Genomic DNA, 21329 nt, shown 5'->3' on the forward strand with positions numbered 1-21329 from the left:
AAGTTGTGCTTTTGTTTTGTTTCTAGTTTTAGACTCTTAGTTTGATGAAATGATCTCTCTCAAGCACTCTTTTCTCCCCAGCTCTGATTTCCAGACGCTGATCTCAACATTTATTGCTTCAGAGTCAAAAATCCACCTGACCTGTGGACGGCGTCAGATGAGCAAATAAACCAGGAGAAAATACAAACAAAGGAGGGAACAGGATCAAACTCAGGAATTCCAGCTCAGAGATCTGAAGCAGTCTCCAAAAATACCTGAACGAGACGGAGCTGTTTCTGTTTTATTCCAGGCGTCCACTGAGCTGCTTTCAGGTTTTTACTTAGTATAAAAGAAGAAGAGATGAGAGGCAGGCGTCACTGTCTCTGTGTCCTCTCATCCTCCTGTTTGCTCTGCTTCTGGTGGAAAACTGGAACCTTTCAGTGATTATTTGTATTTCTATGTGAAGACTTTGAATTGCCTTTTTGTGGAAATGTGCTGTATAAACAAACTTGGAGGGAGGAGGTTGGGTCCAGGCTGCGGGCTTTTGTGTCCTGGAGGTGTCCGCTGTAATTAATTTGTATTCATCCTTTTTCACCCTTAGAGTCTCTTAGTTGTTGGTTCCAACAACTTCAAGACTAGAATATGTGCAGTGACACAAATCATCCTTAAGGTGGAGCTGTTATGTAATAGAAGTAGCTTGCATCAGGTCTTAAAACACACATCCACTATTCAAGTAGTCACAAAAGTCCAGTCCTTTACCTAAATGCTACTTCTCAGCTTCCTGATCGGGTCAAGCAGGACTGAAATGATTTGAAGCCTCTATGACAACACCACGCTGGCTGATGAAGTTTAGCAGTAAAAAGAGAGATCTGTGTTTTTCTCTGCTGATTTCTGTGATTAATTTTGTAGTGATGGTGGACACTGGAGCCTAACTGTCAGACAGAAAAAGGACAGAAGAGCAGAAGAAAGATAAACAGTCAAGTCAAGTCAAGTCAGCTTTCAAACAACAGCACAACGTAACAGACGATAAATACCTTGTCTGGTCACATTGTATCTGGTGGCATGTTGTCTTAAACAAAAAAAAAGTAGTTTCAAAAACAAGATCTGATGTCCATTCATTTCTAAAATAAGCAAAAAACATCTTCACAACTGTGCATGAGACTCCAGGCCAAAGGGTGGCGCTGCAGTCTAATTAAAACAGATCCTCCTCATGGCATCTCCAATGACTTAATTTTAATTTTAAGGACTTTTTAGTTTTACTTAAACAGATTTAAGGATTTTTTGTTGTTGTTGCTAATTTTGTTTATGAACAAATAATATTTTTTTAAATAACAAGCCAAATCTCCTTGCAGCAATTAAACTTTATTATTATTATTTTCAATAATAATAATAATAATAATAATAATAATAATAATAATAATAATAATAATAATAATAATAATTATTATTATTAATGAAAATAAATAAATAAATAAATAAATAAATAAATAAATAAAACAAGAGAATCCATGTTGTCAGTTAAAACTCAGGTCTTTATCCACTGAAAAAAATTGCACTTAATGGCAGCACTAACTAGGTTTTCCCTCTGTCTAAATTCTTGCTTGCGTTGTACGTTGCTTTGGACAACAGTGTCTGCTTAAAGAAACTGAAAACTGTAAGAATCACCTCATGTAGTTTAGACTCAGCAGGCAGATTATTCCTTTATCTAGCCGCAGAAATCAGTAAAAGTTTGCCAACACTCCTGTTTTTAAAGGTCCCATATTCTGCCCCTTTTCTGCAGTTTAATCTGGATCATTGATGTCTTCATGAAATGGTAGTAAAATGTTTTGGGCCAAAAAGCCAATAAATCAAGCACAGCAGCATTGTTTCCAGGCTCTCATAGCCCCTCTGTTCAGAACGCTCTGATTTAGTGGGCGTGGCCTTTATATGTAAATGAGCCACCGCTGATACCGCCCCGCTCTTCGGCGTCACTGAGAGCGGCGCCACAAGCTCCAAGTGCACAATGTTTAGAAAACAGAGAAGCTCGTTTACCGTAACATTACAGGCTAAAACAACAGGCTAACTGCAGCTAAAGTTAGCATCCTGAAGCTAACACAGAGACAGGGGGGACACTGAGGAAAAGCTCTTCCATCTGCTCCACAGCACACAGCATTTAAAATACTCACATTTCCAGGGTCCCAGGTTTGTTGGTGGATGGTTGGTAATGCGCCTGGATTCAGGACCAGTCTGTTCGCTAGCCCTCTGTTGGACTGTCCAAAGTTGGAAAAGCAGTCGGCCGTGAAGTGACTAGCACACACATGCACAGTTTTACTGAGTGTAGCTGGAACATTTCCTTGATAAATGAACTCTAGACACTTAGTCTGTCTTCTTCTGAGATGGGAAGCTTGTGCATGGAACTATGCGGCCGTTTACAGCCAAAAACAACCACACTAGGAGAGGAGTGGGCGGGGAGGGGGTTCAGGGGTATCTGCTCCGGTGGATCAATCAGGTCAGACTTGCTCCTGATTGGTCAAAAAAGGGAATCGCTGACGTTGGCAAACCCCTGAAATTCCAAACAGCTCGTTTTAGGTCAGGATTTTACATTCACAAGCTCTACTAAATACAGGTTTGTCATTAAATATCACATTTTGTGGGCTGGGAGGAAAGAGAATAGAATAGAATAGAATAGAAAATACTTTATTTATCCCCGAGGGGAAATTCAGGAGTCACCGCAGCATTTAAGAAAACAAAAGTAAGAAAGAGTATAGAAAGTGCAAAAAAAGTCCATAAGAAATTAGATGATGACATCCCGTCCACCACTCGTCCACCACTCTCCAGCCCAGCCAGTCTCCACCTCCACAGGGTCCAGGACTGAGCCTCCCCAGCAGTCTGTTCAGTCTCTGTCTCCTGGATCCTGTCTGCTCACAGCAGGTGAAGCTCCTCCAATGTGGCGCCGGCGTCCGATGTCAGCTCCGTCAGCCACGGCCGTGAACAGCACGATGCCGCTGGGCTAGCACAGCTAGCTCATCCATCCCCCGGAGCGAGATCCCACGTTCCCAACAACAATGGATGGAAGGACAGGTCCACGTCGTCACCTCCCAGCTCACATCCGAGAACCAGCACGTCGTCCTCACCTCCTCCTCAGCTCAAGAGAAATCATCAAGCCCTACACTAGTTAGCATTGACATGCTACAGGCTGCTAACAGCTAATTTTGCATGTAAACAATGCAGCCATGGTTACATGTAGGATCTCCAGACAAACACAGGAGAAAAGTAGTCAAAAATATCGCCGAAGCCACAAAAAGTTTGGTGTCCGTGACCGACAATGAACCATACAAAGTGATGATCCACTCCAAATAAAAAGATTACGAAAAAGAGACGAAAAAAATTACAAGAAACGGACAAAGACGAGAGAGCTGCTGCAACAGGCAGCTACTTGGGTAGCGCCTAGCAACGGAAAGACCCACAAATTTCACTAAAAGCCTTAATAAAGTGATTTTTGCATAATATGGGACCTTTAAAGGTCACAGTGATCCTGATTTTGTTGTTTCTATTCGATAATTGTTTAGTTTCTAATATGAAGAGAAAAAAATCTCTTAAAAATCATTTAAATGTGGCCAAATTCAAGGGAGGGTCCAATATTCACTCTCATGCTAAGTCGAAGAAGATTTTTTAAAATATTTTTAGTCCCCCTACTTTTTGCAGTGTAGCATAAACTGAAACATAAACCTTGACACAGCCCTCTATTGTATCACTTGTATCCTGCGTGTGATAAAAACAATGAGCCATTGTGAGACCGGCTTCGTTCTCAACGTGTTAGTGCTGAATTATTCAGTTTGGAGTCCAGGCCGGCCTCGGGCTGCATCATTAACCGCCCGCCTTGGCTCTTAATTAACTTGAATACAGTTAAGAAACTGGACTCCAGTCTGCAGAGCAGTGCCCGGTGTTTTTACTTGTTTTTCAAGTCACCATGGAAACGCTGTGCCAGGCTTTTAGTGGGAAAAGAAAAGTGTGTGAGCGAAGCAGCTTTACCGTCACTGACTGCTGCTGGAAATTATTTATCAGGAGCTCCAGCTTCATTCTTCTGCTTTTCTTTTTTTCCATAAATGAGTCGGTTTCTCTGAATCAGTGAGTCATTATATAATTAGATTTGCTATGAGTCAGTATCACAAGTAATAAAAAAGGAAAGGAACAAAAAATCTACTGTAAGCATGTGACTTTAAGGAGAGGCACATGCCAGCAGGAGGAGACGTCGGTAATAAGACAGAAACACACGCACCGTGGATTATATTAACTTTTAATGTGCACAGCGTGGAATTGTACAGTAAAAGCAAGGAAAGAAAAACAATTCTTATAAAAAATATCACCTTTAGAGCTTAAAAACACTCGATTCAAAAAGCAGGTGCTAAAAAAAAGTTACCATTCCTGTGAGAAGACAGCAGGTAGACTGAAGGTGACGGAGTCCAAGCAAGATTAGTGTCTCAGTTTAAGATCCCCATCCGCCAACTCGGGCGTGGAAGGCGTCACTTTGATGCTTTCTGCACCGTGTCCAAAGCAGAATCAGAGGGCGATGAAAGATTAAAGAAGGGTGCAAATGATGACCAAAAAATGCATTTTTAAAATCACACATTCAACCTCACATTATGTTAATTCCAATGCATTAACCTGTGGAAGTACCACAGCTTGAAGAAATCTCCACACAAGCTTGTTGAGAAGTAAAAAAGCGAACAACCTTTGCAAGAACAGAAGAGGAGATTTTTTTATTTCACTAAAAAAAAAATACTTTCCCATAGATTAGTGCACTGGAATGCAGACATAGCTTTAGGAATCTCTGCAGAAACACCCATACAGTACGTCAAAGATTAACCCCTCAGAGTTCTTCATTTTCAAAGTGATGGAAGTTAAAAAGCATTCACTACGCCACTACGGTGATGTGCAGTAAAAGGAGTGAGCGTGGCTAAAATACGGGCAATTCTCTGTCACACACTCTCGGTATATTCAGGATAATGGTGGAGGAAGAAGCTGAGCAGAGACACACACACAGGTTTGTGTCTCCAGGCTGTGGCGGGCGTGGCAGTGGCGGACGGCGAGTTGCTGGCGTGGCAGCGCAGGTGCATGCAGGAACGAGGGCAGGTTCAGTGTCAGACTGCTGGAAAGGCCGGGTAGAGGCAGAGAGGGTCGGCCGGCTGGAGGTCACAGGGTGCACAGGGAGGGCCGCGGCTGCTGCTGCTGCTGCTGGGGTTGTTTTGTTTGTGCTGAGTCAGCGAGAATCTGGCAGCGCTCACTCGCTGGTTCTCTCTCTGCTTTGACTTTCCCCAACCCCCCACCCCCCCATCCCGGCATCGCACCATCCTGCCCCGCCCAGCTGCTCCAAAATACACAAACACAAATAAGCAGCGGGGATGGCAGGGAGACGGCCCGACATCCCCTCTTCACATGAATCAACACAAGACAGGAACTCTCCACAGAACTGGAAAGAATGGAGGGATTTTACATCATGTGGCAAAAAAAAAAAAAAACAGAAACGGAGCTTGGTTTCATGATGACAAAATTAGCATAAAAAATAAACAAAAACAACGACAAAACCCGGAGATCGACCCTTTGAATTTCCTGTGCCCACCCACATGGTTACACCAACACTGGAGAGAAAAACAGCTGGAGAAAGAAGGCGGGGTCAGTTGCCATGTGACCACGCCCATCCACTTCCAAACAAGCCCCGCCCAGCTCTGGAAAAGTCTCACCTCTCTTCTTCCAGAGGTTGATATTTTTCTGTTCTGGCTTTTCCCTCCGTCTGTGTGGCTCTAGCCCTCCCATCCTTCCCCCCCTCTTTCCGTGTATCCTCCCCCACTTCCTCCTCTCGGTTGGGGGCGCTACACCTCCTTGGAGGTGCGGATTCGGATGCTGCTGAAGCACTTGCCCATGGCCTCGAACAGCGGGTCGCAGAAGGTGTGCACGCAGATGGAGTAGACGCGGCTGACGCAGTGGATCTCGATCAGGTAGCTCTTGACGCACGGCACCACGGCCCAGATGTGGATGAAGGACAGGATGGCGAAGAAGATACCCCAGATCAGAGCCAGGGGGATGCCGACCAGCGCCGTCAGCAGCCGGTAGCACCAGTACTTGGTGACGGTGAAGGTGGTGAAGCTGGCTTTCCACACGCCGTCAAAGCTGTAGGTCCCTGCAGGCTCGGCGATGACGTCCTCAAAGTCCACCTGAGGAGGAAGGAAGAACGGAAACGTGAAAAGACGCCTTTAGGAGTCTGCAGCTAAACTACAACAAACTACAACATGCACAATCAGACTTCAGTCAGGAGCGCTCTCAACAAATTAAAACAAGTTAGCTTTGGTGGTATGGCTCAGTCCTTTTACATGCTTATGTGGAATGCCAAAGTCTAAAACAGGAGTCAGCAGCCTTTACTTTCATAGGAGCCATTTTTCCTCAGCTCACCTGGATTGAAGTCATCCAGAAGCCACAATCAACTTTATCTTCACAATAGAGACAAAAAAAGTGTAAAAAAGTAAAAACATGGTAAAAATTATGTGAATAATTACCTGAACAAAAAGGTTTTTTTGTGTTTATAAAATTGTGAATGTGATGTCTTAGTTTGGTATTTTTAATAAATTTGCAAATATTTAAGAAATTTAAAAAATAATAATACCATAAATTTGATAAATTTCCTTATCTTATGACATCTCAATAGGTGACAAAATTCTTCCAAATTATTATTATTTTTTTTTAAAGTTGCATTTTTTAAATTAAAACTTAAAGAGAAATTTAAAAAAAATGTGCACATATAAGAAAGCCATTCATTTTTTTTTAATAATTAGCAAAACTTTTAATTTTTTTGAAAAACTTTCAAAATCCTTAAAAAAAATTTGGATTTATTTTTTTCAAAATTTGGAAAAATGTCAAAAATTGTTATTCAGAAATTTAAACATTTTTGGAAAATCTCATAAGAAAATTGACAGTTTCATTGCAAGAGGTGCTGCATATTTAATTCAACCAAATATTAACACATGATTTTATATAGTGTCAATGATTTTGAGAAAAATTAAAAAAGTCTTTATTTCAATAATATTGATTTAAAGCTACAAGGAGCCACTCCTGAGGACTTGATGAGCCACATGAGGCTCCAAAGCCACAGGTTGAAGACCCTTGGTCTAAAATGTTTCCCTCAATTTCAGGTGGCAGGGAGAGCAGCAGCAAAACCTAGCCAATTGTTTAACCCAATCCCAATTTTAAATAAAATTTTTTCCATTATTATCATGTTTTCAGATCACATGCATCATCCCACATCTGCTGGAAGTTCATCCTCCAACTTCATGCTGCAGAAAGAAATCATTGCACGAGGACAGTGTGCCCCTCATGTTGGTCACTTTCGGGAAGCTGCAACCCCTTATATAAAAATATGAAGCCTATGCAGAAGTGCTAAAAAAAAATTTAAAAAATAAAATAAACTGCAATTCCTCAAGTGGCCACATGGGGCTGGCTCCAGAAGCACAAGAAACCACATACACACTAATTCAACGAAGCTGTTTTCATAGCAGATATAAACATGGTTTACAGGCTGGTTAAAAAAAAGTTTTTAGTCTGGACAGATCATTTCCTGATCAGCACACACTGTGCAAGGTGGATTTTTCATATTCTTGATGTTAAACTTTTAAAGTTTGCCCAAACAAAAGCATGGCTGACTGGACTGAGCACCCTGTCGATGTCTGCAAAAAGGCCAAAGACTTGCTTCTTTACCTCATCATAACTTGAACAAAGCTGGGTTGAGTCAGCATTTTTACCTTTCACCACCAACCTTACCCAAACCTGATCTAACCCTAACCCTAAGAAACAAACGGTATCATCCCTTGTTTAATTAGCCCATGAAAACTGAGTATAAATTCAAATTTGAAGTCTTGGATACAGGTTACTGAAAACACACTCTAACAAAGAGACACTCTTCACCACCAACACTCAAATTAAACTCCTCATGACGGTTTTAACTCCTTCATCCAGCTCCAGAAGTATTTCACAAGAGCCCTGAAATGGTTTTTAATGAACCCACCACATGAACTTTACAGCTCATCTAATCTGGACTCATTATTTACTCATAAATCAGCCGCTTCACTCCCTGTGAAAGCTCGCAGACATGAGGAGGAATGACTGCTGACAGGGTTGATATCTCCCCTCGCAGAGACTGGCACGGAGTCTAACCACCAACCACGGGCCACGCCCGGCACACTGATCTCTGCTCGCCGTCTCTATCTGCACTCTGGCTTTGCTTTCTGCATTATACATGAGTGTTTTCATCTCTAGGTAACTCACACCATCAGGAAGTGCATTCTTTATTGTGTAGAAATGCTAACTGCTAACAGAGGCTAGCTGAGTGGACAAACCAAACAGTCCGGTGTTTAATGATGGCCACAGATGGAGCCTATAAAACCCTGTTCGAGTCCCATCTGCTCCGTGTTTTAACGATGCTGTGTGACGGTTTGATATCTAAATAATTACCAGGACGTGTCTACTTCCTGGAAGCTTTTACATCCATGGTTATAAACACTCCCTGTGAGGTACCACACTGTCTTTTCTGAGGAAGAGTTTGATCCACTGCTCAGGTTTTAAGGGAATAAACAGACTGCACAGTAAGTGTAACCATACGATGACCACCACGGCAGGAAGTGTTCACTCATGAACCACCCATCAGGTTTCATCCGTCCTCGATGCTCTGCTTCTACATCACTTTAGTCTTTGCACGGCACAGCTCCTGCAGGTCTCCATGATGGGGCCAGGCCGTTTAAGGCACCGAGGGAAGACTGTGGACTTGCTCTCTGTAAACACAATACAGACTCTTTCTCCCGTCCTCTGCACAGGCTCCTGAGCGCAGAGTCAATATTTATCTTAGTTACTTGGAGACTGTGTCCTGCTAACAGAGCAGACAGGCTACTGTGGGCTAATGGGTGCAGGATCCACAAGTCACAGAGATATGAACCAGTGAGGGCAGTGAAATGGAAAAGTCAAGAGTTTCATCCCTTAGAGACTTAGTACCCACTGTTTGGAAGACTGGATGTGTATTCACACAGGATGACAAACGGCTTCAGAAGTGTCTGGTGAGAAATTTGTCACTGTTGATTTAATAAGACAGTAATCTGAGCCACATTCACCTTACAAGCACAGAAAAATGTCTTATATTAAGATATGGAAAGACAAAAAAAAAAAAATCTCCTAACACAAGTAACTAAAGACTTGGGATAGACTGTTTTTTGGCCAAGCCGATTAACAGCATTTTGAGGCTTATTGTCATGGACCTTTTTTAAGTTTGATAGCTGATAAGAAACTCAGCATTGTCCCACCCACAGTACAATCTGATTGGTTACATTGGTTACATGGCTCTGTTAACAGCCAATGAGCAGTGAAAACTGTGCATACACAGTGTTCTCACACACTGCAGAGAAGAGAAAAGGTAAGTTAAAGCAGCAGACTCTCCTGGAATTGTAAAATAAAATAAAATAAAATAAAATAAAATAAAATAAAATGAAAAAATTATAAAATAATAAATAAATAAATAAATAAATAAAAATAAATTATATTAAAAAATTAATAATAAAACAAATTAAATAAATGAAATAATGATATATTTTTGATGTAATAATAATAATAATAATACAAATTCAAATAATAATAATAATAATAATAATAATAATAATAATAATAATAATAAATTCAATTTATATAGAGCTTTTTTAAAGATATTCAAATATGCTTTGGAAAACAAATATGAGCACACAACACAAACAGCTAAAAACAAAGAAAACAGAGGTTATAACAGTTGAGGTCAAGTCTTGAAAGTCTTGATAAGGTGGGTTTTTAAGTTGAGTTTTGAAAGAGAGACCCCACCCAACATCCCAGTCCCAGTTTTCTTTTCACATTATGAGACATTATGTTGCTGAGCCTGGGAGCTGTTTCATAAACATATGCGTCAAGGTATTTTAACACTCCTATTGTATTGCTTTGAACGTACTGTGGCAGTGCCGAGTGCAACCGCTAGGACGTGCCACCTCTCTTTGTTTTGCTGTGTTTTACATATATGTTCAGAGACGGCGTTCCTGACCAACCAAGCTTTCAGTAGTGACATGTTGGTAACGGTTTTGACATGCAGCTCAACTTTTCATGCATGAGGAGCAAATTTGTTGCAGTGGAGACCTGGCTACATTGTCCAAGTATAGTTTTCGTAAATAAAACAGTCGTGTGGAAAGTCCCCTATCGGTCCGTTTTCTGTCTTATGCTGAGCTGCTATCCTGGGATTAGCCTTTAGCTTCACGCACCTGCACCAACTATGGTACAGTATTCAAACAAAGTTAAGTGTTGGAGTTTGTATTATTCAGAATTTTGATGCTAATACTTTCACTTTTACAGCAAAAGAATATCAGCTCCTAATAGGGATGGGTACCATACACATTTGAAACGATACAGTACCGATACACGGTACCTAGCAATCGGTTCTGGTACTCAACAGTACAAATTTTCGGTACTTTTCATTGTTTATGTGGTAAAAAAATATCAATTTGTTCAAAAACAAAATGTTTTTTTTTTTTTTCAATTTAACATATTTATTCTTAAATATATAACCTTGAAATGCTGTGTTCATGTCCAGTTTGGAAAATCTCCACTTCTTCCATTCCCTCACAGTCACTAGGATGCAATTAGGTACCTAAACATGGTACCTTTTGATTTTATGTGAATCAGTACCTGGTACTTTTGATAGAATTTGGTCGGTACTTGTAAAAGTACCTAATTCGGTACCTATCCCTAGCTCCTAATATCAGTTATCGGCCTCCTTGACTACTTAAAGTCAGTAGTTAGTTATCTGAATTTAATTTGAATGTCGATCATTTGAGTTCACCTGCAGAGTAATACTTGAACAACCCAAATATACAACAAAGAATGAATGATTTTCTTTCCTTAAACTGCACATATAGAGCATTTCTCTCCTCTTCTGAACGCTCAAAGTGCTTTTACACAACACACACACTCCCATGTTTGGTGATCATTGGTGTTGACACATTCACAAGCTGCTACCAGGAGTGTCCTTCCCAAGAAGACTTTGGCATGTGTACTAAGGGAGCTGAGGTCCAACCACCATCCTGGAAAATTAATGGATAAGTGTCGACCACGGAGCCTCGGTCTCACCAAGCCAAATCAGACACATCACTTTCCCAAGCTCATGATTAAAGTTTCTAACGAGTGTGTATTCTTCTTTCCCCTATATTCAACATAGTGTCCATAAATCTGTCTGAAAACTGATCAAAACACTCTGTTCTGAAAACAGCACCAGATCCTCACCAGACTTGCTGAAAAGATAAAGTTTTCACATGAGGATCATCCAATTGGTTTGTTGGGAGTGTGGGCCTCAAACACCAAGATCTGCCTGTAGCTCCACCCCTTTCAGGCCTTCAGAAAGCTGGCCAATCAGAGGGAAGGGGGTTTGTGAAGCAGGAAGCCTTAAAGAGACAGCATTGAGAGGCTGAAATTAGGGTTTTCTAAAACAACAATGGGAGAAATATACATTTTTTGGAGCCGTATATCATGTAATGATACTTTAGGGACAGAATAGAGACTGAAAAAAGCACAGTACCCCCTCTTTAAAGCATGATAAGGTCTGACTACAAGAGGGTGGTAGTAATTACCTTTTCTATTCTCTGTTTTCATAGATCCGCTCCAGGCAGCAGCAGCATAAAGCCTCTCACACAGCACAAACTGGCACAGCTCACAGCAGCCTTATAAAATAAACTGCAGCCACAAAACCAGCAAGCCGTCCATTTAGTTTTTCCACAGCTACAGATTCTGAAGTGGATCCACTCGGCTGCAGTTTCCAGAACTTTTGATTGAGACTAAATGAGGCCTTTTTTAGCAGGAGGCACAAACACAAGCATGGCAAGATGGAGGAGATTTTTCAGCTACTGCTCAGTATTCAGAATCACGACGAATGAGACGAGTAGCTGATGTTTCAGTCAGTCCAGTGTGCAGGAAAGAGTCTGAACTTCATGCTGAGTCACTCACGATGCCCTAATATAGACATCTATAGCATGAGAAGCATCGAGACATCAAACTGTGTGCCCTCCTCCTGCTGAAGCCCAGCTCTGATGGGTCAAAGCGTGGGTGGATTTTTTTTTTTGATATGAAACAATGAAGTGTAAGGGTCAGCATGTGACCAGTGGCCATGGCAACTGTATTATTGAGTAAATATGGGGCTGTGCTATTTTCAGCGATTTAACTTCAGGCTGTCATCTACGCTTGGAGAGACTCAGAGTATCCCAGGAGGAGGAGGAGGAGGAGAGTTAAAGGATTATTAATGGATTCAAGAGTTTTTCAGGGGAAATATTTGGTTTAAAGGACAAGGTTGACCAACTGACACAGACTTTGGCTACAATTAAATCTGACGTTATGAATGTCTGATGATAAAGCTTTATTCTACACATCGTTCAGATAGCTTCCAGTAGTTAAAGTTGCTCTATACGTTCTTTTTTTTTTAACCAAGCCAAAAATTCTGGTGTGAAAAAAGAAGCTAAAGCAAAAGTGCAACAGACTGCAGTTCCCAAAGTTACCACTTGAGGCCAGCTACAGATGCTTACAGAGGGGGTATTCTGCTTTTCCACGTTACATGTTACATTTCCAATAATCTTACGGATATAGGCAAAACAGAGCAGAACCACCAGGGGGCAGTGTTGCTGTTTCAACCCGATACATAGCTTTTAGTGAGACACAAAGAATAAATAACAATGGCCAAACTTTTGCAAGATATTTAACTGCCTCATCAACCAGTGTCTCCTAAAACGATGTTTGTTTTTGAGTTTGTTGTTGTCATAAACCTTTGACTCTGGGCTGCTCCCCCTGGTGGATGTATTAGTTAACAGCAATAAAACATAAAGGATGAACAGAAGTGTGTGAGGAGTGACGGAAACTTTGTTTGAAAAGTACAGATAAATTTTCATGCCCAGATTCCTGAATCTGAATCTAAACTTCTCAAAAAGTTCCAGATCTTGACGAAACTTTTGCAAGATTTTTGCAAGACTTGCAAAAGTGATGAGGATAGCGCATAAGGAATTCCAAACTTGTCATGACCATAGACTGTATATGGAGTGGACAGCGTGGCTCCGCCATTTATCATTTGAAGCCAAAATACCGCTGTCTCAGGCGCCACCATTGTAGCAGTTTGGAGCCAGATTCTGTGCAGTAGAGACTGTGAAGGATTCTGGGAGAATCTGAGTGGAGCTGGGTGACAAAAATAATATTTTTTTTCTGTAGACTCTAATCACTTCCTGACTCTACCTCCCAACATATTTTATGATCCCCGAAAAAAATACACAAGAACGTCAGCTGTCAGTCATCGTTAAACGTTACGTAAAGCCTGGTTTTTAACCTCGTATAACTAATGAAAACAAAACTTTTCAAAAAAAAAAAGAGGACTTGAATACAAGACAGCCAAATGATATCTTCAAATCACCACAACAATTGGACGTGAGAAACATTTCTATGAGGTGTATTACTTTTTTAAAGTTTGACCACAGCCCATCTGGAATGACTGGAAAGCCGAATGTTTAAACCTATACTGCAGCCAGCCACCAGGGGGAGCAGTTTTTGTGGAGACCTCACTTTGAGCCAAGCAAGCGGACGTCCATTTTTTTTTACAGTCTATGGTCTTGACACGTAGGAGGAGCAGGCTTCCGAACACCCATAGCCCTGCCCTCTGACAGGCCTCCAGAAAGCTAGCCAATCAGAGTGAAGAGGGTTTGTAAAGTGGGGAGCCTTAAAGAAACAGCAGCTAAAATAAAGTGTCTCAGACAGAGGCTGAAATAAGAGGTTTTTTAAACAACAGAGAGAGTAAAAAGGGTTTTATTTGAGCTGTAAATAATGTGAAGATACTACGAGGGCACTAGAGGGACAAAAGTAAATAAACAAAAAAAGCACAATATTCCCTCTTTAACGTCTTTAATTATTCGTTCGTTGTGGTTATTAAAATACTGAGTTGTGCAAATTTAAGGGGTAGCTGATTTGACTGACCTAGCTTCGAAACGCCTCATTGGACACCAATAAGTGATGTCACTGAGACTACATACAATCATGCTCGAGACAGTCAATGCAGTTTGATCCTTTCTTTGAATAATTACAAGCTCTTTTGTTGTTTCCTCGATTTAAAAAAAGCAGAAAAGGAATGTTTTTGAATGGGTTTTTGTATCTGTGTGTGTATGTGTGTGAGTGTGTGTGTGTGCTGCCTCTGTCTTTCATTGACTCTGCTCTACATCCACAGATGTGTTTTATTTGCATGACATTTGGCTGGAAAACAAATCCCACAGATCTGAGTCAGAGAGAGCTCCATGACCACAAACTGCCTCCAGCCTGCAGGGGGCGATGGGTCGTTTTACAGCAAGAGTGTCGTCAAATCTGAGCAGAGCGACATCCTGGATATCAGCTGAGCATCACAGGTGTTAAATACCTAAAGAGGGTTTTCCATTCTTTGTTTAAATGGAGGTTTATGATGGCTCCCACTCCCCTGAGCCGTCCCCTCAGAGTCTCCTGAACAAACTCCACATGTGTGTCAGAGCTGGTTTGATGTGGCCGGGGATTGATGCCAGCTGCAGCGAGGAGAGCACAGCTCCTCTCATTTTAAGAACAGAGTGTGTGAGACTGTGCCTAAGTATGATACATACAGTACAGCCCCCCACACACACATACAGAACGTGTGTTTGTGAGTGCTGCATGTGGGGGTGTGTTGGTCATGGTGGGTTGCAGAATGAGGATTGCTGGAAGGAATTCCCTGCTCGTACTTTTTCACTGGGAACACGCCGAACACACGCTTCCACTTGGCAGAGCTGTTTCAGTGACCTCAGAGCACCTCAGAGCGCTGCATACGGCACACTGTAAAACCTACAGACAGCAGGGGGCAGCACTGAGCACAACTGAGGGAGGTCTTTTACCCATGAGACCAACCGTAGACTTTTTGAAGGTTGATTAAACATTTCGGCTCATACTGTGTCGTCTTTCTTTGATTTAAAGTCTCCATGAGGACTTCACAGCTGGCGTTGATTGCAGTGACACCTGTGGCCACAACCGGAAGTGTTTTTGTTCTGTAGTTCTGCGCATGCGTCATTAGTATCACACCCATCATTTTTGGCTCCTTTTAAGCACTGGGAGCTTTATTTTGATGGGGTACAATTCATTTATCAAAAATATGCTCCCGCCGTAACGTAAAAATAAAAACACATCAAAACTAACTGGGGTTAATGACACAGGTGAATATTAATTATTTATTAATGCACTGAGTACTGGAAGCGTTAATTAACAGGGGGTAATTAAATTAACAAAATATGTTCCCCCTACAATTTTTGTTATAATAATTATCGCAAGAATGCTCTTTTTGTAACATGCTAACATTAGCATGATTAGATAGACACGACTGTAATGGACACAGCTTTAGGAAAAACAGAGGTAGCAAAATCTGACAAATCAGCAAAAATCAACAGACGTGTCCATCAGGAAAAGCATTGGTAAAAAAATCTGACAAGGCAGCAAAATCTGGCAGATTATATCCCAGGATAAAAACTCCATTTCCCATGAGCACTATCACCCAGTTTTGGAAAGATGTCAGTCTTAAGCCCTTTGCACACCAGACGTATATTTTTCATGCCAATATTTTGCACTTTATTTTTTCAAACCTACAGTTTTTGATGCAAGCTTTCACACCAGCAACGTTAATTCCCTGAAAGAAATCGCAACTTTTATTTTTTTGGACCCAGGTTGACCTTTCCAAAGTTTTGCTTGCGACGAGTACACATCCGAGCAATCAAAACACTCATTATTGACACGTCACATACCAAAACATTCAACATGGTGGATCGCTTGATTGTGTCTGTGTCCTAGCACACGGTTCTTTATGGCAAAAGACATAAAAACTACAAAGACAACGATTACAAAGACAATGTTTGGAGGAGAATAGCTGCAGAGATTGGTCGCTTTTGGTGTGCAAAGGCACCTTTACCAAGTTAGAGCAGCTTTTCTTTTTAACACTACTTTTCCATGTTCAAGACAACTTTTCCCAGGATGCAAAGCAACAAGGTACTGCATTTAAATACAGTTAGCGTTTCTTTGTGTCGGTGCAGCTCCTGTGTACACCATGACAACGAAATAAAGCACAGAAATCCTTTTCAGCAGAGATTCTGGTCGACATTTCATGGTCTACCGAGAAAATCCAACCTGATCACAGAAACTGAGACAAACAGCATTTAGGAATTGATGGTTCTGGTGCTGATAGTCTCATTAAACAGGCTAATGTCTACAAAAGTCTGACTATTTCAACATCACTGAGAAAGCTCCTCACGGGGTCTTTAACTGAGGAATATTTTTGCTTGATCCTGGAGATGGAAGAAGGTGAGAACAGGCGGTTGGATGCTTTCATCGTTCTCAACGAGCACTGTAACGTCAACACTAAAAACCTGTTTATGCTCAACGTTACACACAAAAATTTCTTGTCTGAATTTCTGCATGTTTCCAGAAAGCTTGGTGCTTTTCCTACCCTGATGTGTAGCTTTAGTGAGACTCAAAGAAGAAATAACAATGGGGGAACTTTCGCCAAGTGTGTAACTACTTCACCCACCACCGCCTCTTACAACACTGCCTCCGTTTATGTCTTTTATGCAAGAGCTACATTAGCAAAACTCCTCCACAGTCGCCATTTTTTTTTTTTGAGTTTGTTGTCATAAATATCGGACTCTGGGCTGCTCCCCCTAGTGGATGTATCTGTTAACACATGGTTAACAACCTTAGTGATGATTCTATGACTTTGTCTAAGAATTCCAGACACAAACTCTCCGTTTGAGACAGACGAAGAAAACAACCTAAACCCAAAAGACTCAAGTTTTGCAGAAATGTTCCTCTAAACTTTCAGCAACTGGTCACAAGTCTCTCAACAGCTCTCGGCATCAGTTATTCTTTCATTTCTGCAGTTTAGTCTCATGTGATTTCAGATCATTTCAGCAGCGGCAGCAGCCTGTTGAGTTGATTAGGGAGAGGCGGGACAATCGTAAAGCTGTATTCTATTCTGAGAGCCAGACTTGGAGGAGACTCTGACTCACGGTCACAATGAGGGAGAGCTGGGAGGGAGAGCAGAGAGCAGAGGAAGGAGTGAACTCAGAGGAGGGAAAGTTAGGAGTCTCTTTCTTTGCTCCTCATTCATTCAGACTGGGTTTGGTGAATTGTTTAACGCTCTAAAGCTCTATATGTCTTTTCTTTAAATTCAGTCTTTTTGAAGCACATTGTAAATCATCGTGTGTTGAACAGTATGAAGCAGGGGCGGCGTTAAGGGTGGGCCCAAGGGTCCCAGGCCCACCCTTAACTTTTCTTATACTGTTTACATTTTTTTTTATCAGTTTAAAAAGAGCATGCTAAAATTTTGTCACTTCTTTTTTGTGTTGTTAGTGAAGCTGTATTCTGTCTCTTCTTCTGTTCTAATACACCACTTTTTGATGTCAGACAGCTAACAGTGTTTGCAAAGCATAACAGCAACCACTAATAGTGTCACCAAAGTTTAAAGCAGAGCAATGCGATTTTAAACAACATGAAATATAATTAATTAATAATGACATTTTTCATAATAATTTGTAACACTTTTAAATATTCATCGCTACTAAATTTGTCTCATTTTGTCTCTTACAGTTAGTGTTAGATGATCAGTCTTTGTATCAGTCACATTTTTTTAGCTTGCTTGAAAAAAAAAGAAGAGAAACATTCAACCTCATGTGGGCGGGGTCAGATCATTATTTTTGGGAAGACTGTAGATTTTTATTTACTTTATTTAATTTAATTTAACCCTGGTTGATGTCCTTAAGGGCTGAGACGAAATGCTTTTCTCTTTTCTTTTACGATTCCTGGGGTGCTGATTCGATTTAAATTGCAATTCTTGAAATGTATGAATTTAAGTTTGCTTTTTTAATGCCAGACTGCATACACAAATTTAAAATGATGATGATGAAAATGTCGAAAGACTTTATCAGGAGCAATATTTTCCCATATAATGCTCATCACATGAGTCAGAGAGAAACGTTTTGCCCTCTGCTGGAGAAAAGTGGTAACTATTTTCAAATCCAGCTTATAAACAAAGAGAGAATTGAAGAATTTTAAATTAATTTTTATTTTATTTTTGGGTGGGTGGTGGTATTTTTTTTTCAAAATCTTTATTTTATTTTATTCTATTTTATTTTATTTTTATTTTTATTTTTGGGGTGGGTGGGGGGTGTTTTTTTTCAAAATCTTTATTTTATTTATTCATTTATTTTATTTTATCTTATTTTATTTTATTTTATTTTATTTTATCTAAACTTATCTTATTTTATTTTATTTATTTATTTATTTATTTTTTTTTTTTTGGGGGGGGGGGGGGGGGGTATTTTTGTTCAAAATCGATTTCTTTTTGACATAGAAAAAAAAGTTGTTTTTTTTTGACAAAGAAATCCGATTTTGACATCATCAAACAGACAAACAAACAAAAAAAATTCCCAAGATGTCAATTTTTGTTTTTTTCTCCCACCCCTAATGCCCTTGGTTTTTCAGCCTTTAACGCAAAAATGCAAATTAAAGGTGGAAACTGCAATTTACATAGTAACATTGGTATTATATTTTTTAGTCATTTGTATTTATTTAATTAATGATCGACAAACTTTTTGTAACTTAAGGTCCAGAAAAAATCTGTCTGGCCCACCCAGAACTGAAATCCTGTCCTTGCAGAAGCTTTCCACCAACATTTGGGAGGTATAAGGATCTGATTTGAAGATTTTATTTCCTTTTTGGGCACATGAGTCTCTCAGGGCAGTATTTTGCTTTCACAAACTCTGTTGTCTGCTAAACATCGTCTCACCAATCAGCTTAAACCATAATGACAGACTGCCTGTTATCACTCGGAATCTGACAGCAGCCAATAAAAAGCAACACATGGGTATTTGCTCCTCTGACGCAATTACAGGCATGTGGGGAGGAGGTGATGGGAGGAGAGGAATGGGAGGACAGAAAGGGAGGAGAGATGGGGAGTGGTGAGGGATATCCCCTCGTCCTGAGCAGATACTTTGGGTGTTTCCCTGTTTGAGAAGGCAGAGGTTCAGGCATTTCAAAGAGCTGCCCCCTGCTGCCCCGCGCACCGCGCCGTTTGACCCCAGCTCCAGCTCCAGCTGCTGCTGCACCCCGCTACAACCCCGACGCGTCAGGTGGCTCCCAGCGCACCCCTCCTCTGCTGCTCCAACCTCCCTGCTCCTGCTAACTCCTTTAAACAAAATAAACACTCCGTATTTGTGCGGTCAGGCTGTGCTCTTATGGAAGGAATTCTACTTTCCAAACAGCAAGGCGTGTGCAACAAGGACTGTGGGAAACGTCTGTTCCAACAACAGGAAATTCGTAATGTTTCCTTTGTTGGAGCAGGGATGTTCACTGCTTGTGCAGACGTGTAGATATTTACGCAAATGAAATTCTTCACATTGTGTCATGAGGTTTGATACCTCTGCAAAGCTTTTCCCTAATAGGGGAAAGCTGTTGAGGGGGAACGCTCCTGGTGCCACGGTGCGCACAAAAAGCAATGTGCGCACACCACGCAGAAGCTCTTTCCTGCAGCTACGCGCAGTTTCCACAAGTTAAAATAGTTTCAGTGAAAATCCTGAGGCTCCAATGAGTGAAAAAGAAACGCGGTACTCAAGCAGAAAGAGATCTGACACACACCAGCCACATGCTTCACCTCGCTCTAGAGCTCTAAAAGCCCTCACTGGCTCCACTCACCTTGACAACGTCGTCGTTTATGTGCTTAGGGTCCCGGTTGACCAGGTCGATCTCTTTGGTGTGGACATCCTCCATCGTTTTCTCGTTCAGACTCTCGTTGTCCATGTCCTTGTTGTTAGGTTTGTATATGTTCCCTTGTTTTCGGATGAACGGCGAGTGCAGAAACTCCTGTCAGGGTTCAGAGGAGGCAGAAAAAGAAGAGAGTGAAGAGGAGGAGGGATAGTGTGCAGCGCGCTGAGAGGGAGTGAGACTGGAGCTGAGAGTTACCAGCCTGCCCCACAAACAGGGATGGGTTTAAGTGAAGAGAACGTGAAGCACCACACCCCTCGATCCAGCCGCAAGGGGTCCTCACCACCCGGAGTAGAAATGTAATACCCATACTACCTGACACTGTGGATTCAGCGTGTATCAAAGCAACGTTTGGAAGTCATGCGTAAAATGGCACATTCCAAATTTGAATACTTTCCTACCACCCAAACGTTTCCTTAACATTTATTTAAAACAGATATCGACACTAAACACGTGATATTCTTGCTGGTTTGATGGACTCATTTGGATAAAATAAAAAAGAAACGCGCGCATGGTTTCCTTGTTGATCGTGTGAAAAATCTAGCGCGTAAACTCGCAAAATCATCCTCTATAAGTAGCAAACGTTTCAGGTCTGTTTTTTTTTCTTATTACAGCAATGCTTCAGTTGGATATCTGGAATTAAAGTGTCAACGATTCCTGGTGTAATTCACCCAAGGAAGTGTTGGGCGTTCGCTGCTTTTTGCGCTTTTACGCACGAAAACCTTTGATGCGTAAAAAACAAAAACCTGCCCTGTTCCAGCAGGTTCAATCTCACACCAACGCGCTAATGTACACTCAATGGTCCTTCACATTCCCTCAGTGTGTGTGGGAGAAGTCTTCATGACTGTGTGCCAGAAAGAAAGATAACGACTGAGACATTTCGCTCTGAAGTCGAAATCACATCCAGACTCCCTAAAAGAGCCGAAATCCTCCTCGATGAGGAAAAAAAACCCCGCGTAAGCAGAAAGAGAGCCAGTGCATGATGAGAGCCATACCGTACCTCCTCTGTGTCGCCGTCCTTGAGTCCTCCTGTCATGCTGTCCTCACGTTAGAGCAGATCAGGGCGGTGAGAACAGATAGTATAGGAAGCCAAGTGGGCGGTGTGGAGGCGAACTGAGAGGACTAGGGCTCTTCTCTGGGACCTGTATGGTGATCCAATTCCTGCCCTCTTCTCTGAACGTGACTTGAATTTAATGCCAGGGCTGTGAGGGGGAAGCCTCCGGGGTTTCCTCGGATCCCACAGAGCGCGTCTCTGCAGCCAGGGAGACACCTGAGAGCAGGGGGGGACGGGAGGACCGCAAGTGGAACCTGCTCGGCTGCAGGAGAGACTGACGCGGTTTTACTCTAAAGGGCTGTTTTGACGAATCTCTCTCTTTTCTCCTCCTCCGTTGTTGTTGTTGAGAGAGATCTCTCTCTTTTCCTCCTCCTCCGTTGTTGTTGTTGAGAGCAAGGTGTGGATATTTGCCATACCTTAGCCTGAGGGAGACCGACTAAAGCGGCTGTTG

At 41.5% G+C, this 21329-nt stretch overlaps 1 protein-coding gene across 1 annotated transcript; it reads right to left on the reverse strand.

Moving 5' to 3' along the window:
- Positions 1 to 4234: 4234 nt before the first annotated feature.
- cav1 (caveolin 1) lies at positions 4235 to 21071 on the reverse strand. The gene is made up of 3 exons (XM_074676819.1): positions 20825 to 21071; positions 19756 to 19923; positions 4235 to 6170 (listed from the first exon to the last, which is right to left on the reverse strand). The coding sequence occupies exons 1-3, from the start codon at positions 20858 to 20860 to the stop codon at positions 5829 to 5831; spliced, it is 546 nt and encodes a 181-aa protein (XP_074532920.1). The 5' UTR covers positions 20861 to 21071; the 3' UTR covers positions 4235 to 5828.
- Between the last annotated feature and the right edge of the window lie 258 nt (positions 21072 to 21329).

Source organism: Halichoeres trimaculatus, unplaced genomic scaffold (genome assembly GCF_033239565.1).
Source record: "Halichoeres trimaculatus isolate MK-OKI-2021-1 unplaced genomic scaffold, fHalTri1.1 fHalTri1_scaffold_10, whole genome shotgun sequence".
In the NCBI taxonomy this organism is placed as follows: domain Eukaryota; kingdom Metazoa; phylum Chordata; class Actinopteri; order Labriformes; family Labridae; genus Halichoeres; species Halichoeres trimaculatus.

What these genes read in the sequence shown, in the direction of transcription:
- cav1 (XM_074676819.1), bottom strand. Translation starts at nt 20,860, where the DNA reads ATGACAGGAGGACTCAAGGACGGCGACACAGAGGAG. An exon ending in AGGACGGCGACACAGAGGAG is followed by an intron (nt 19,924 to 20,824) that starts GTACGGTATGGC and finishes GAACCCTGACAG; the next exon opens with GAGTTTCTGCACTCGCCGTT. An exon ending in TAAACGACGACGTTGTCAAG is followed by an intron (nt 6,171 to 19,755) that starts GTGAGTGGAGCC and finishes CTTCCTCCTCAG; the next exon opens with GTGGACTTTGAGGACGTCAT.